Below are 16,007 nucleotides of genomic sequence, written 5' to 3'. Positions count from 1 at the left end.
TAATAACTGCAAAGATGCAACAGAAAATGTCATCTTTTCCCATACTTTTTCCATTCACTGCAAGCTTTTAGCTATGTGGCTCAAATTATGCTATTCTATAAATTTTTCAGATTGTGCTGGAGGCAAAAGAGAGTCTGAGAGTCTCCCCAAGCTGGCATTCAAAATGTGACAATAGGAAAAACCTGTTTAATTTTTGTCCTGTGTTGCTGTTCCTACTGTAGGTATTAACTTACTAACTCTGAGGTACCAAGCAATGATAAATACAACATTACAATAGAATTGTGAAATATAAAAGAGTGCTTCCTTATGCATCACCTTGTGTAAAATTTGAAAATCAGACGAAAACATCCAAAACCCATCTCAGATCTAAACATGAAAGTTAATCACAGTTTTCCAGAATATTACTGAGCACAATGCATTGCTTTTATTTTCTGTCCCTGTCTATTACCAGTTCTGAGTATTTGGTCAGCAGCTATGTTGAGTTAAGCAATGTATCATTTCCCCTGGTAGGAGCAGGCTGCGGCACAAACACATTTTCACATCTGGGGAAAAAAGAGAGCTGTAGATCTCGAGAGAATGACACAGGATGACCTCAGTACAGGACAGTCATCATACTCTCAACTGATTCTTTGAAAAATAAATAAATATTTTAAAACCTGAATTTGCATCATCACGATGGAGATGTCAGACAAGCATGGTTTGTGGTAAATGTGACATTCCAGAGATATTAGGTTGTCTAGAGAAAGCAGGTAGCTTCAAAGCAAAAGAGAACAGTGCTGTTGTATACTTGAATAACACCCATGACTCAATCCCAGTGATACTGTTTAAAGTCTAAGTGAGAAGAAGTTCAGCAGATAAGATAGTCTTCACTGTCACAGTATCCATCAGAAATCATTTCAATATGTTGATCTGATGGTCAATAAACATTTCTTATCATAATAAATGTGTGTGTATTATTAACATTGTGCTGCTTAATATTTTTGTGGAAACCACAGTTTTTTTCCCATTGTTCTTTAATAAATTGCTTAAAATGTATTTGAACAAGAAATCTTTTGTAACATCAGTCTTTACTCTCACTTTTAACTGAATTTAATGTGTTCTTCCTGAATGAAAGCAGTCATTTTATTATAAAGTATTGACCAACTTTTGAACACTTGTTCTGTGTTATTATTCTAAAAATGTAGAATTGGTGTGTTTACTACTGTATAAAACTAGTAAGTACAGTAAATATACAAATATCATTTCACTTTCTCAAAATCTCCATTTATTATAGTTCCACACAATAACACCATTGTACAAGCTGAGCATATATCAATGGCTTGTGTGTAAAAACAATAGGCTTGAAGGTTGCCACATATTTTATTATGTTAATAAGTATGGAAGCCGTAATGACAGAAATAATTAGCCAAAACACTTGTCAAAATAACAATGTTAACAGGGTAACATACCTTATACATCATACCTCATACTATTATGAGTGCTAATGATTTTGGTAGATTTGAACAGTTTTAACGATGGTAATTTTCCTAATTAAAACAGTACTTTTGGTGATGTTTAAAATGATCTTAAATGAGATTTAAAAATGCAGTAGTACTAAATAAGCCATTTTATTTTAAATTGCCTGATGAGGGCAGACATTCAAGATCGCATGACCAGCCAAATTCTACGTTGACTTTTCATTTCAGTAATTCACCTATAATTTGTTTTGTTTGCTTACTGAATATATGAATTATTTCTACAATGGCATCTGTAACTACAAACTAGTTACAAGTCCAAGACCAAACGCATAAAGGCCAACATAATGTTAACAACAACAAAAAAATTACAGTGTGGACTTTTAAGCAAGATGGGCATTTCACCAATCTTAAGATTGTGTAAAACCTTGGAAATGTGCAATTTATTGCACAGGAGCAAGTGCTTGAATAAAAAAGAGGAAACATCTATGGGTTTAAAAGCTAGCTTGGATTCTCTCCAGAGGGTCAGAGTCCCACATATGTGGGTCCCAAGCCTGGAACCAGCCTGTGAAGGTCGGGGGCTCAGCCCCCTGCTTTATGGTTGTGATGGGCAGTCCACGACGTCCAGAAGGATCAGTGTCCACATAGTCCTTAGCTAGACAAAGAACATACTCAGTTATAGAGTATACAGAATATAAAGTGCTATAGGAATGACATATTTTTGTAGGTCAACTTGTAAGTTAGCATCATTCTGTTGGCCTCAACAAAGATTTTTCCACTTGCTTTTGGATTATTGCAGAGAATAAGCTCTGTGATTCACAAATTCTCTGTGATCAAAAAATTGGATGAGTTTTGAATCCTAAATACAATTGCCAGATGTAAAAAGCTGAAGTTAAGACATAAACGAACTTTGACTTACTTAAATGTCACTACCATTAAGCTTCTAACAACTCTTTTATTTAACAACTATAACTTAGAAAGTCTGAATTAGAATAGTTTGCAAGAGTGTGAAACGAGGCTATAAAAGCAGACTGCTGAGAAAAGAAGTTGATTTGTTGGGCGTGGTGAAGTTTAAGGTCACTGACAAACTCTCTTGTCCCATTTAACCGTTTGTTTCATGACAATAAAAGCTTTAAAAATTCTTGGGAGTGGGGTATTACTGACATAGAAAAAAATTATACTAAAATATCTTAAGCTTGTGTTAACCAGAATCCTGTTCAAAAACTTAAATGTTTTATCATGAAACTATGATTTATTAAACATGTCACTTACCTATTTTTGGTGACTCAGTTCTTTCAACCTCATTGGCTTCTTTACCAATCCAAAGGAAGATCTAGAAAGAGCAGCATTTCTTCATCATTACAGCCCATTAAATATATACATGTGCTATCTGATACCCTCTGTGTCCTAATTTAGAGGCTGCATCTGTCAAAGGCTGCTTTTCAAGACCAAATGCATTACTATCAGGCTAACAAGATTTATTGCGTGCCAGTTTTTGTTCGTTTGTTAATTTCTTTCTTAGCGCCAATCCAGCATCTAGACTATATTCACGGCGAGAACCAGTTAATCCATACACAAGTTGATCCATACACAAGTCTTGTCTTTACAAACACGTCTGGGGACAATTTAGAAATGTTCAATTTACCTAACCTTTATGTCTTTTGGCTGTGGGAGTAAACCGGAGCACCCGGCATAAACCCACACAGACACAGGGAGCCTTGCCGGGGGCTCAAAACGGGGACCTTTTTTGCTGTGAGACCAGTAATGTTTGGATTTTTTGAGAGAAAATGCCAGATTACCCTGTATGTTTTCAGACAGTTGAATAAAACTCCAGTACATTAGTCACCGCCGCTCATCAGCTGAAGCTTTCACAGCAGTCCTCCGTGGGCTAGACTGTCCCATTTAACAATAGATGGTTTTGACCTTCACAGGTTTTAAAGGTGTGGCCTCTGTGTCCTTCTAAGAATGCAACCCCTGAATTGGGACACAGCCTAAAGAGTGGTCTAAACCAGTGGTTCCCAACCTTTTTAATTCCATGGCCCCTCATCATCTAAGACAAAATATGTTTTGTACTTTGCTGTAATGAGGAAGCTGCTTGTTAACAAACCTTTTAACAAACTTTATTAATATAGTAAAATAAATTAATAAAACAATTATAATATTAGATTAAAATTATATGTGTTTATTTCCACTTTTCTACAGGTGTTTATGGCTTTTAACAAATATTTTTTACTTACAAATATGACAATTTCTTCTTATAAAAGTGTATTTTTCTTTTTAGTGTGCATTTCAAAATGTTATTATTTTCCATGAAGTTCCCAGATATAAAAATATTCACATTTATTAAATAATTCATAAATAATAAATAGCTAAATAAAAATGAGGGAGCATGTTTTATCTGGGAAACAAATTAGTCATCTTGAAGCCCCATTAGAGGTTTGCTGAGACCACCCACTGGCCTGAGCTACATTCATGTGGACTAGATACTGGGCATCAACTCACCTGATCCCAGGTGTCAAGCAACATGACATCATCGGTAGCCAAGTCTGACTGAGTGAAGTCTCCAGGAACTTCCTCAACCTGAGAAGAAGAACAAGACATTAGATCCAGATTCACAAACCGCAGCTGTCCTCCAGCCTGCCTGTGTGTTGACTCTCACTCACCATTAGCCGGCCTGTCTTATTGGAGCAGCCGAACAGACGTGGTGGTTTGACCATATTTCGTAGAGCTGAAGATGTCTGATACTCCTTCTTCCCGCCCAGAGCCGACCAGAATCCAGCTGAGGAGAGAGCTATGTAAGAAAGAAGTTCATATAATACATCATAAAAAAAACATGGCAGACACTCACCTGGTTCTTTACCCTCGGCCACATCAGTGGATTTCCCTCCCAGCACACTTACAACATACTTCGCAGCGACTACTTCTTCATCACTGGCACCTGCACCTTTCCACACAAACACACCATCTGACGACTTCAGCACAAATACGTCATTGGTGTTTAAGTTGGATGCAGATGGTTCAACCTACAATGGAAGTTATAGTGATTCATGAGAAACATCGCACTATACTGTATGTGCAAGAGTATTCAGACTGTGACTGACCTCGACAGCGCGTGTGGCTCTAGAGGAGCTCTGTCGGATGTGGAAGAGGCGCGTGCTGCCTGTCTTGCTCTGGCCGTCCTTGCGGGATGTGCCTCCAGTATGGATGATCATAGGTTTGCCCTTGAACAGACTCATCAGATGGGGAGGTTCTTGACCCTGTGTCACTCGCACCTAAGCAAATTTTTGAGGTGGATAAAATAATAATCGCATGTTTTTTAATGATATGGTGCATGTGAATAAAATTGATAAAAACCACAACAGACAAACTAGGTTAATTTAATGGCTCTTCTGATCAAGATCACACCCTGGTGGTTACCATCAGAAATACAGCTCATTCTTGGCTTTCTTGGAAATTTGCAATTTATTGCACAGGAGCAAGTGCTTGTATAAAGACGAGGGAACAGTTATGGGTTTAAAAGCTAGCTTTTCAGGCTTGCCCAACACAAGTGGCATGTAAACATGTAATAATTCACACAAAATTGGGAAATAATGAAGAATTTACACTGGTTCATGCGAAAACGTACAACCCAAACCTATACCCTATTAGTTTGTCAGTAAACAGCATACCAACAACATTATTGTATGCTCTTTTCAAACAGCCTTTTTCAAAGATAATTCTCACCTGAACTGGAGCTCCTCCCATGGAGTCATCCAGCTGGACTGTAAGGAAGGCAGAAGCTGCCAGCTCGTCCTGAGTGCTCTTCAGGCCCTGCCTATAAACCATCACGTGCGTGCAATACAATGAGACTTTGTTCATATGAAATAAACAACATATATAATATACTATAAACCACTATAAACACATGTGGACTGACCAGGTGTAGATGATATGCTGCTCCCTACTTCCCTGTTTATAACTGTAGAGGATCAGGTAACAGTCTCCCCCAAAGAACTGGCCGTAAGTAGAGGGATCCACCGGGACACGCTCCCCTCCCTCCACACGCCAAATCTGATTTAGACAAACATTAGTGTTAATGACAGACTGATTATAGAACATTTCCTGACTTGATCTCCCCTTTATACATATAAGCAATGAATGCAAGCAAGCACTGGATTTGCAGCATCATTTATATCGATCCAAAAATATAAAAGTATCAAGTGTACTTGATCAATACTAATGCAACGAAAACCTTTATGATCAAAAAAAAGTAAAACTTTCTATCCTCAATGTCACTGTGAAAAAGTTTTATTTATTTATTCATTTGATGACCAAAATTTAATTTACCTGGACTTTTCCAGAACCATCATCAACCATGTTGTGCTGGGCTGCCATGGCCTTGTTGTTATGGAGGCTGGAGGCATCAAAAGGAATCTGCTCCACATGGGCTATTTTTCCTATGGTGTAGGCCTTGGTAGGACCAGTGGTTTGGTCCTTGTCCTTCCAGTTAGAGAAGAACTGCTTAAACAGGGTGGTCTCGCCCCCTGCAGGCAGCACTTGGATCTACAGCATCAAGTATTGAAAGTACAGTATCAGTAAATGTGCCATTAGTTGTTCATATACACAAACCATGGAGAATGTAGAAAACATATTTTCAGTCATATTTGATAAGATATTGTATGAAATCAGTAAGCATAAATATATAAAGCTTGTTAGTAATTGTTTACATTGCTTCTAAATGTAGATTTCTACAAACCAGAACATTTAAACAGCAATAAAAACTCAATCACAAGAATAAACTGATAAGCACAGGATCCATTTCTTTGATGGTCAATATGATGTGTGTTTATTATAATCATTATGTATGTACCTGTGTTTTACTAGAGTAATTCTTCTCTTTAATGAACTTCTCTGCTGTCTTCATGGCCTCTTTGCGTTCAGATGTATTTGCATTTGGTCCTGTTGGCAAAGGGAAGACAGAGGCATAGGCTAAATTATTCTCTTTCGTTTTTATGAAAAATATGTGGTGCATTAAACAAAGGGACCCTAGTCATGTTGTGCTGTATGTCAGCGCTATGAAACCTCAAAGATGGTATCAGTCTGACATCTCCGTAATACTATATGAGAGATGTAAAAACAGATATAGGGCAGATGAAACGGGCTGTTGAATAATATTAATTTAACAAAATTGGCCACCCAAAAATGTAAATGGTGTCACCAGGAAGAGTGTGGAACAGAAAAGAAGAACCAACATTGTTCCAAACATTTTTTTGTATTCCACAAAAGAAAGTAAGTCATGCAGGTTTGGAATGACATGATGATGACACTATTTGAATTTTGACTTGACTGTCCCTTTAATAGCCTGCATGGTCTAGATTACATTAGCCCGAAAAAGTAAAGTCGAGTTCTTCGAAATATCATGTGCACCAACGAACTATGCCCAATAAAGCTGGAAAGAAAATAGGATGCATTTTTTTAAATGTTGATTTTAAAGTTATCAACTCGTGCACATTGAGACACACCTTTCCAGACAAACACATTCTTATCAACTCCATTGTCCAGGATATAGCACTCATCTAGGGAGAGCATCTCCTGCTTGAACGGGCTAGTCTGGGCCACGACAGATGTTTTCATGGAGCCAGTGGCATCTGAAATCTACAATAACAATGATAAACCACATGAATTAAAAATAGATAATTAAAGGTGTTGAAAGCTGAAGAAATACAGATAATGATAAACACAATGCTTTGTCCTTGTGTGAATGATGTAGACAGTATCAATGTAACAGTCCACATAAATATTTAAGATGGTAAATATTTAGAACTAGGCTAAAATATAAGTTTAGATAATAGTCTTTATTACCATGTACAATGCTGCCTTCTTCTTGTTGGAGGTGTCCACTTCCTCATCGTCAGGAGTTGCTGGGGCAATGCTGGTTTTGGGCCCAAGAACCTGTGAGAGGAATACAGGATTAAAGCCCATATGGGAACAGCAGGGCTTTATTTCAATCCCTTATCTGATGCCAAGTGGACCAAACATTGAACTCTGTGCTGAATGACCTGATAGCAGAAGGGATATTTGGTACGCAAAAATCATCCCCTCTCATTAAACGCATGATGGATGCTTTCTAATTAACACAACACACAAGCCAGAGCCAGAACACAAACAAGCAAGCCATTGTGCCAAATTACATCAGGCCTGTTTGATGGTTAGTTATTCAGCATTCATGCAAATGTAACACTGTATGTTATTTTATAAAAAAAAAGGCATTTAGTGTCAGCTTTAACATTTTGCACTTAACCAGAAAACATACAAAAATAATAAATGATAAGTGAACTTGATGTCTACCCACATTGTTGAGTATTTCAGATGGCTGTTGAGAGGAAATTATTCCAGGAAAAGTCGAGCTTAAATCTTTCACTCACTTTAGTCAGAGCATCTGGTTCAGCTCCATCCTCCACCATGACCAGCTTGGCCCTGCCGTTCCTCTCATTGTCCCGGATATCAATGGCCAACTGGGAGGCCTTCAGACGTTCAAAACGATTGCAGTCGCTGCCACACCACTGATAAATGTCCTGACGGAAAATGGGAAAAGTGTCTTTAAAATGACTCAAATGTATACTACCATTCAAAAGTTTGGTGTCAGTAAGATTTTATTTTTAAGGGAAAAAAAGTAAAGAAGTAAAGAAAGTAATACTTTTATTCAGTAAGGATGCATTACCTGTTAAATATGCCTATAATATTACAAATAATAAATGCTACTTCTTTTTCCATTATAGAATCTTTAAAAAAATCACTTATTTTCCAAAAAAAAAAAAAAAAAAAAAAACTATTACACAGCTCAACCGTTTTCAAAATTAAGCTTGGCATCACAGAAATAAATTACATTTTAAAATATATTGAAATAGAAAAAAGTTGGAAAATTATAGTAAAATATTATTACAATAAAAAAAAAACTATTTTAAGTGAGTAAAAGAGTTTTTTCAAAAACAATAAATCATACTGAGATGTAGTGTATGTTTCAAATATAATAGTAAAATATTTTAGAATATTAAACAAATATTCAAATGTGTTCTATTGGCAGCTTCACAGTTATCTATACCTTCCCCAAGTCTATGATAAAGCAGTCTCCTTTGTTGAAGCTTCTCCAGGACATCTCCACCTCAGTGGCTCTGATGGCCCTCCTGCCCTTGATGTGCAGCAGTCGCTTCACATCCACTTCATTAGTCAAAACATGTTGGAAGCCAGACGCTACCCCACCTTGCTGATGAGTCAGGAAAGACAGTTGACTCATTCCATTACATAAAATGATACTGGGATAGTGGCAAAATGAAAAGTACAAATCTAAATGCAAACCACTCAGCAGAGTGTTTCTCAGAGAGCCATGCAAACTTACTTAGCTAAGCAAACTGCTGAATATAATGGAAAGAATGTGGCATGACTAAACAGTAATGGATGTTTTAGAGCCATAATTGATTCTACTCGGATGCTTCTACAAAGTCAACCCAGCAGGAAGACTACTTTTGCATTCTCACTGCAAGTTAATGATAAACTCTGCTTCTAAGAAGGGTCATTTTCATTAAAAAGCAAAGGAGAGTTTACCTTATACTTGATGCCAGACTTGAAGTAGCCCAGGAAGGTGAGCGACTCATTGTTTTGGACCTCACGGAACTGAACCGGACCACCCCCGAGAAAGTCATCCAGCTGTGTGGCGAAGATAGCTGCAGCTCCACTTTCATCCTGAGAACACTCATTCCCTGGAGGAGGGGGAAATGATCCACAGGAAAAGGGTTGCTTGTTTGTGCTATCTTTTAATATATATATATATATATATATATATATATATATATATATAAATGCAATTCACACAATGCAATTGATTTCTAGATTTTTTGATGAATACATGATGAATATAAAAAAACTAATTAAAAAATGAAATACTTAAAAGGAAAACCTTATATAAACCTTTAATACTAAAAATATTTTAACGACTGATTCACTGCTGAAGATCCTCATGTGTCACCGTGCTATTTTAGTGCAATTTATTTACTATTTTTATTTATATTTTAAATAGATCATTCTTATTTTTATTACATTTTGGTTTCAGTAACTTCATTTTTTATATTAAGCTTTATTTAATATAAATTCAATAAATTAGTTTCCTTTTAAGGTTTTTATATAATATTTATATTCTATTTTATATTATTTTAGTTAAATAATTTGCTTAATAGTTGTATAACAAAAACAACCGTTAAGTCAGTAAGGTCAATAAGTCTCTTGCAATATCAAATCCTTTGGCTCCTTTTTGACAAGTAAATATTGGTTTAGGTTGTAAAATATCAATATCATATTTTTTTTTTTTAAATGATGTGTAGACTCTCATGTACTCCATTTTTTTTACTTTTACTGAGTCATTAAATTTATATGTTTCTCAAAAATGCATCACTTCTTTATTATGGACAGACCTAACTTTTTACACAAAAGCAGCATACAAAAGACAGTAAAACATATCTCAGTGTAGATGCTGCTGTTAGTGAAAACCAATGTCCCACAACTTACACACTCAAACTGACCTTACTTGCCAAACAGCACTAGCAGTGGATCTGTCTTTAATAAAATAAGAACCAAATATAAACCCTAAAGAGGGCACATGGAGCACATTATGAGATTTTCCACTCTGTGTCCTCAAATAAACCTTTACTTCTCACAGTACAGCTCCATTCAAATGTCTTAGAACTACTATGGTTTGGAGCATGTCTGCGAGCAAAACGAATACGTTTAAACCACTGGGTGGAACAAAAACCTCATCTCACTGATCTTTCTATTATTAAATAGAAGACAGCATAAACCTTAGTGGGCTGACAGTTCAACCAACAGTTGATGCACTTTCACACGGACAAGTGAAGGCACGCTATATTCTGTGGAGCTGACTAAATAACCTTTAGTGACTACCCTTCTGAAGTATGCCATCTGTACTAAAACAAACAAACCTTTCCTTAGGGGTAGGGACTGTCATTAGTTATTTGCACAAAATAGGTTCACTTTCAGAATTCTTTAGATTAATGGTGGTGGGAAAGCTCATGAGAAGTATTTATAGTAAAGAAAGCAAAAAGTCCCTGGATGGCCTACTATTTCCAGGAAGATTCTGAAGTGTGCATCTGATGGACACTTTACTATCCCTTAAAGAGGCCACTGCAAAGGATTTGTGAATATCAGTAATGTGACACAACTGACGCTGGTAGGTCACATGACAATGAAATATTGAATGTAGTATGTCTGGATTACTACACAAACTCATAGTGTACAGTATGAAGTAAAACATTCTTTTTAACGGATCAAAAGAAGTACGTAACTTAGAGAGTATGTGATTTGGAACACAGCCGTTCAGTTGCTTTGTTGCTTAAATGAATCAGTTAAATGAGTGATTCAAAAACTCGTTGATAAAGTTAGTCATTGGTGTACATGTTCTAGTAAATTTCTAAAGAAATTTGGTGGAAAAGAATATCTAATGTCTATCATCAATAGTGTAGAGATGTACACTCAGGTCAGGTCAGGTCAGCGCGGCAAATTCAGTTGACCAACTTGAACCAGTCTTGAAATGGTGACGAACTGTTGAACAGTGCACAACAGTAAAGTTTTAAATGCATTTCCTTTTGGGTTTATGGCAGATTTCACCACACACATTTCTCAAGAGCTAAATAAAACAACTTTTTGAGAAGAGTAGCTTTAAAAAATGAAATGACACGAAACTGAAAAGAACAGAAAAGCCACATCCTTCCTCATCTAAATAAAGCAAACGTAAAACAAATGTGACTCACCATGTGTGAAAGGTTAACATCATATAATTGTAATGCCATAGGTAAAATTCTTCTATTCTGTTCACTTACCCATCCACATGTGTATATAGTACGAGGGTGCGGTGGTGGTGTACAGCAGAAGGTAGGCATCACCCGTATAGAAGTTGCCATAGAGATTCTTAGGCACTGGCTTCAGGTCCATATTCTCAATGCGCCATATCTGCAGACCAGAAGCTTTCCCTGCAGTCTCAAACTCCTTATGGGACACCATAGTGACTAAAGGGGGTGCAGAAGATAAAAGGTTTTGGTGTCTTTATAGGGTATTACGTCATCCTGAGAACAAGAGAATAGTGTGAAAGCAATATAGAAGAGACATATGATTTAGAGAAATAAAAAGTTTCTGTTCTGTAAAACACATAGTCTGGCACAGCATGGGGACTGTTTGCGCCATTTACTCACAAGCAAACACACAGATGGAAATGCACCACTCATCACACCTCTGTGACAGGATAGATAAGATTTTGAGCCTTAGAAAAGAGGATCTTAGTCATCATGGTGTTGACTACAACACAGCTGATAAGAAAGAGAAACACATGATCTTGGCTTACACGCTACCTCAGAAACTAATCTAAACATTTAACATGGTCTTGTGCTTTTTATATAGTAATCAGTATAGGATACATTCTGCATTCATCAGTCATGTTAACGTTAAGCAATTTTTGTGCTACAGTAGTAAATACAAAAGCCTTAGGGGTTTTCACTTGTTGTCATTCTCCATTTACATTACATTTACATTTAGTCATTTAGCAGATGCTTTTATGCAAAGCGACTTACAAATGAGGACAATGGAAGCAATCAAAATCAACAAAAGAGCAATGATACGTAAGTGCTGTAACAAGTCTCAGTTAGCTTAAACGCAGTACACGTAGCATGTGTATTCTTTTCGGCTCATTAAAAATGAATCTTGCTACGACATTCTGGATTAATTGTAAAGGTTTGATAGAACTGGCTGGAAGACCTGCCAAGAGAGCACAGCAATAGTCCAGCCTGGACAGTTGTGTTGCATGTTCCGTAAGAAAGGGCCTGATCATGTAAACATTGAATAAAGCAAATCTGAAGGACAGTTTAAGCAATGTGGTTTGAGAAAGTTAGCTGATCTTCCCTAATAACAGTCATAAAAATTGTGATGAAACAATGGGTTAGCTGGAACCACAAGCAGTTCTGTCTTGGCAAGGATGAGTTGAAGGTGATGGCCCATCATCCAGGAAGAAATGTCTGTTAGACAAGCTGAGATGCAAGCAGCTACCGTCAGACCATCAGGATGGAATGAGATATTGATATATAACTTTCCGTTTGAAATATTATACATTTAGGACATGGCTTGAAGCACAAAAACCACAATCCATGCAAATGGATCCGTTTACATATTTCCTGCAGCAGATTAGACCATGTCATTTCATTATTAGTTCAACCTGTTTCAGTTATCAAATAACAGTCAAAGATGCTCTGCTGCTCTGATGTAATGCAGTGATTATATAATAAGGTGAATTTTCTGCAGTCATTATTGCAGTCTTCACTGTCACCTGATCCTTCAGAAATTATTCAGATATCCTGATTTGGTGCTCAAAAGACTTTACATTTACACAAAAAGTATTTATTAAAAAACATTATACATAATTTTATAGCATTATATATATATATATAAAACATAAAAGTCTATATAGCAGTCAACATTGTTCCTATAACCAAAAACGATCAAACGCAACTGCATAGCTGTATATGCATAAATGTAACAATGACATGCATTTCAGATTTGACATAACTCCAAAGTCATACAAATATTTTGTTTTTAATGTCCTTCATTTACCGCTGTAGTATTCAAAGCCTGTCACTTTTCTGAGCATAAATAAATCACTAACGTACGGAAAGCAAAGTTGGACTTTGTCTTATGATAGTGGAAACGTGGCGTGCATTAAACCACTTTCCCACCCGGATAACAAATATTTTGCAGACTCTGCGTTACCATGTGAGCAGAGTAACATTTATATTATATGTTAGTATTTATTATTACTTGAGGAAAGTAAAGAACACTCCATTCGTTTAGTTTTCCTTATGCAGCCAGTGGATTTCAAAAGAGATATGACCTACAATTAAAAAATAAAATATCGAAACCAACTTACGAGATTGTGGCAGATGCAGAAAGCTGTCAGTGCACAAGAAAAAGCGGTGTATTGTAGTCTTTCTCTACAGAATCCGCGCGATTTAACTGGAGGGAGTGTCTGCAGAACAGGGGCGTGTGAACACGGTGATCTTACAGTTGTGTCTCATGTCAGCGGACTACCTATACAACATTTTTGGGCGTATGTGAGGTCAAATAATAAATCAATAATTACTAATAAAAGAAGATTAAATTGATTAATCATAATAAACAAACAAACATCTCAAACACCCCCCCCCCCATTTGCAACAAACATAATACACAATATTAAATGTTTTATGTCAGCCAAAAGTTTCTCCGAATGTTCATTAAGTAAACAACATTCTTGTTTGTCATGAATTCCCGTTATTTATAAACAGTTCTTATACATTATTTAAAAAATAAATAAATAAAAAACTCAAACTTTCAAACAACAGACCGCTAATAAATTTCAAGCTATTCTAACAGAGCAGTGTTACACGTACATGTTTGCATAATAATGTAGCAACAGGAAAGCAGTGACCACACAATACAAGAGGAACTTGAATGACAAATTTTGTCAGTTTACACAAACATTGTTGGCAAACTTGAACACATTTCAGCTTCTGATACAGGAAGGACAGCATGAAGAAAACTAGACAAGGCATTGCAAAATGACAGACAAAAATAATATAATGTAAAATAAGAATCAGATGCTGCTTTTGCGGGTTGCCTATACCACAGAAATAGTGGACTGAAACTTAAAACATCTCCCCCACTAACATGTGCTTGCAATTAACCCACAGACATGAAAGGCCAATGGGATTGGATATATTGGTAAAACTCTCAGACAACAGCTGTAAATTACATTACATGCGGATATTATTGTATTTTATACATTTTAAAAGGGTTTTATTGTTCATTGATTTTCTACAGTCTCATATTTCTTACTTCCTGAAGTATACAGGCATCTACAGTACTCAACAGAATGGTTTTTAATGGCACAAACACTCATTTATTATTTATTAAACAAAAACGTTGGTCAAAGATGGGAACTGACAAGCTGACCATTAAAGATTGAGATATACTGTGAAAGCTCCACTGTTAAATACATTAAATGAGAACTTTGTTTCGTCTTATAATCATTTTGTAATATTTACCAGATCCTAATCCTTTTTTTAAACTCTCTGCAAGGAGAGCTGATGGAGAGCTTATGTTAAAGCCGAACTAGCAAGTTAAATAATCAACGAACAGATGGTGAGCCACAAAGCTCTTTGATTTCCGGAATTAAACTCCTCTGCAGTGCTGGAATAACTGTGACTCCTCAGCCTATGAGAGTGGCAGCTGTGGACATCTGCCCCAAAAAGGTGGGTGACAGAAGTATGCATTTAAGATAAAGGGGCTGTGGCAATGTCAATAATCAAACAATGAGAGGGAATCACTAGAGACCTTTATGGTCTCGTGGAAACTGTTGCCATAGTTGCCATTGGAGACTTCTCCATTGTAAAGGTCAAATTAACAAAGAGCAAAAGGCTGCAGAGAGGAGATTTCCAAAATGAAAGCCCATGAGATGGTCAGGCTTTTGCCTAGTAGTTATTGCAAATGCTCCAGCAAGAAGATCCTGCACTCACATGGGAGATGTGCAATTGAGAGCGTAAAAATTCTGTTGTAATTGTTACATTGTAAGGTCTGTGTAAAAAAAAAATTAAAAAAAGGAAAAGGAGGAAGTGTACAAGATGATAAAACGTGGTGCACAAAGTCAACTTTTCTACATTTGTTTTCTGAGATACTGTAAAAATATCAGATCACATTGTTAAAAACACAATACTGAATAACACACTACAGTTAAATTATAATCAAGTAGCTTACATATGCTTTAGTATGTACACATCCACCCTTACAATATTTTCATTAACAGAGAGATGGTTAAAAGGGTGGAGCATTTCAAATACCTTGGCGCTACGTCGGACAATCATGAAAATTTAAATCAGCATACTCTAGTCTAACCATCTGCAAATGTTTTCAGAGACTTAACATTTATCCGTAACCTACTGCATTTCTTTAAAGCAAGTCTTGAGCTTGTACACTTAGGCGGCCTTTAATTTCTTTATTAAATTATCTGCAGGTACGGTTTCAAAAAAGTATGCTACAAGTAGACATTCAATGTAATTACGTACTGTTCTTTTTCATGAGAGTCGTGTGCCAAAAAACCAGACGTTCCCGCTTTGAAAGGACTGAAACAGCATGGTTTCTGCCCTTAACACCACAGAGCTCTAAAAGCCACACGCGACACAGATCAGCGTTTAATGCAGACAGAAGCACCAACTCACATCCTTCACTTCTACTAGCTCCACATCATACAGGCATTTAAAGTGCATGGTTTAAATAATGTTTTAATCTTCTTAATAGCTATGTTTAGTCAATACATTTAAAGAAATTAACTATAGGGTTTCCAGAGTTCTCAGTACGTGCACATAGCGTGAGACTGCTGCTATAAATCACCAATCTTTGACCACATCCTCTTCACTGCAAACCAAAGCCTCTTTCATGCATGCAAATCAGCATAAGGAGAGAAAACAGAAGCAGCGATGCTTTGCTAGT

The 16,007-nt window shown here is 36.5% G+C and overlaps 1 protein-coding gene across 2 annotated transcripts; it reads right to left on the bottom strand.

Moving 5' to 3' along the window:
• Positions 1-1,241: 1,241 nt before the first annotated feature.
• Positions 1,242-13,571, bottom strand: scinlb (scinderin like b). 2 transcript variants are annotated; one of them, XM_052547878.1, is made up of 17 exons: positions 13,411-13,571; positions 11,321-11,506; positions 9,036-9,190; positions 8,536-8,697; positions 7,859-8,008; positions 7,296-7,385; positions 6,956-7,088; positions 6,304-6,392; positions 5,781-5,996; positions 5,371-5,504; positions 5,178-5,268; positions 4,556-4,726; positions 4,303-4,477; positions 4,118-4,233; positions 3,957-4,034; positions 2,727-2,787; positions 1,242-2,109 (listed from the first exon to the last, which is right to left on the bottom strand). In XM_052547878.1, the coding sequence occupies exons 2-17, from the start codon at positions 11,499-11,501 to the stop codon at positions 1,949-1,951; spliced, it is 2,163 nt and encodes a 720-aa protein (XP_052403838.1). In that variant the 5' UTR covers positions 11,502-11,506; positions 13,411-13,571; the 3' UTR covers positions 1,242-1,948. The 2 variants fall into 2 exon arrangements, with proteins under 2 accessions (XP_052403838.1, XP_052403839.1); XM_052547879.1 differs by lacking the exon at positions 13,411-13,571 and having other exon boundaries at positions 11,321-11,521.
• Positions 13,572-16,007: the final 2,436 nt, after the last annotated feature.

This window comes from Carassius gibelio, chromosome B2 (assembly GCF_023724105.1).
Source record: "Carassius gibelio isolate Cgi1373 ecotype wild population from Czech Republic chromosome B2, carGib1.2-hapl.c, whole genome shotgun sequence".
NCBI lineage: Eukaryota > Metazoa > Chordata > Actinopteri > Cypriniformes > Cyprinidae > Carassius > Carassius gibelio.
The sequence above is the reverse complement of the archived record's forward strand: the minus strand, read 5'-3'. Positions and strand labels throughout refer to the sequence as shown.

Bases quoted from the DNA above. Each gene is read 5' to 3' on its own strand.
- scinlb (XM_052547878.1), bottom strand. From the start codon at position 11,501: ATGGTGTCCCATAAGGAGTTTGAGACTGCAGGGAAAGCTTCTGGTCTG. The intron at 6,393-6,955 runs GTGTGTCTCAAT...CTTTGCCAACAG, and splicing joins GAATGTGTTTGTCTGGAAAG to GACCAAATGCAAATACATCT. The intron at 4,035-4,117 runs GTGAGTGAGAGT...TCTTCTTCTCAG, and splicing joins ATAAGACAGGCCGGCTAATG to GTTGAGGAAGTTCCTGGAGA.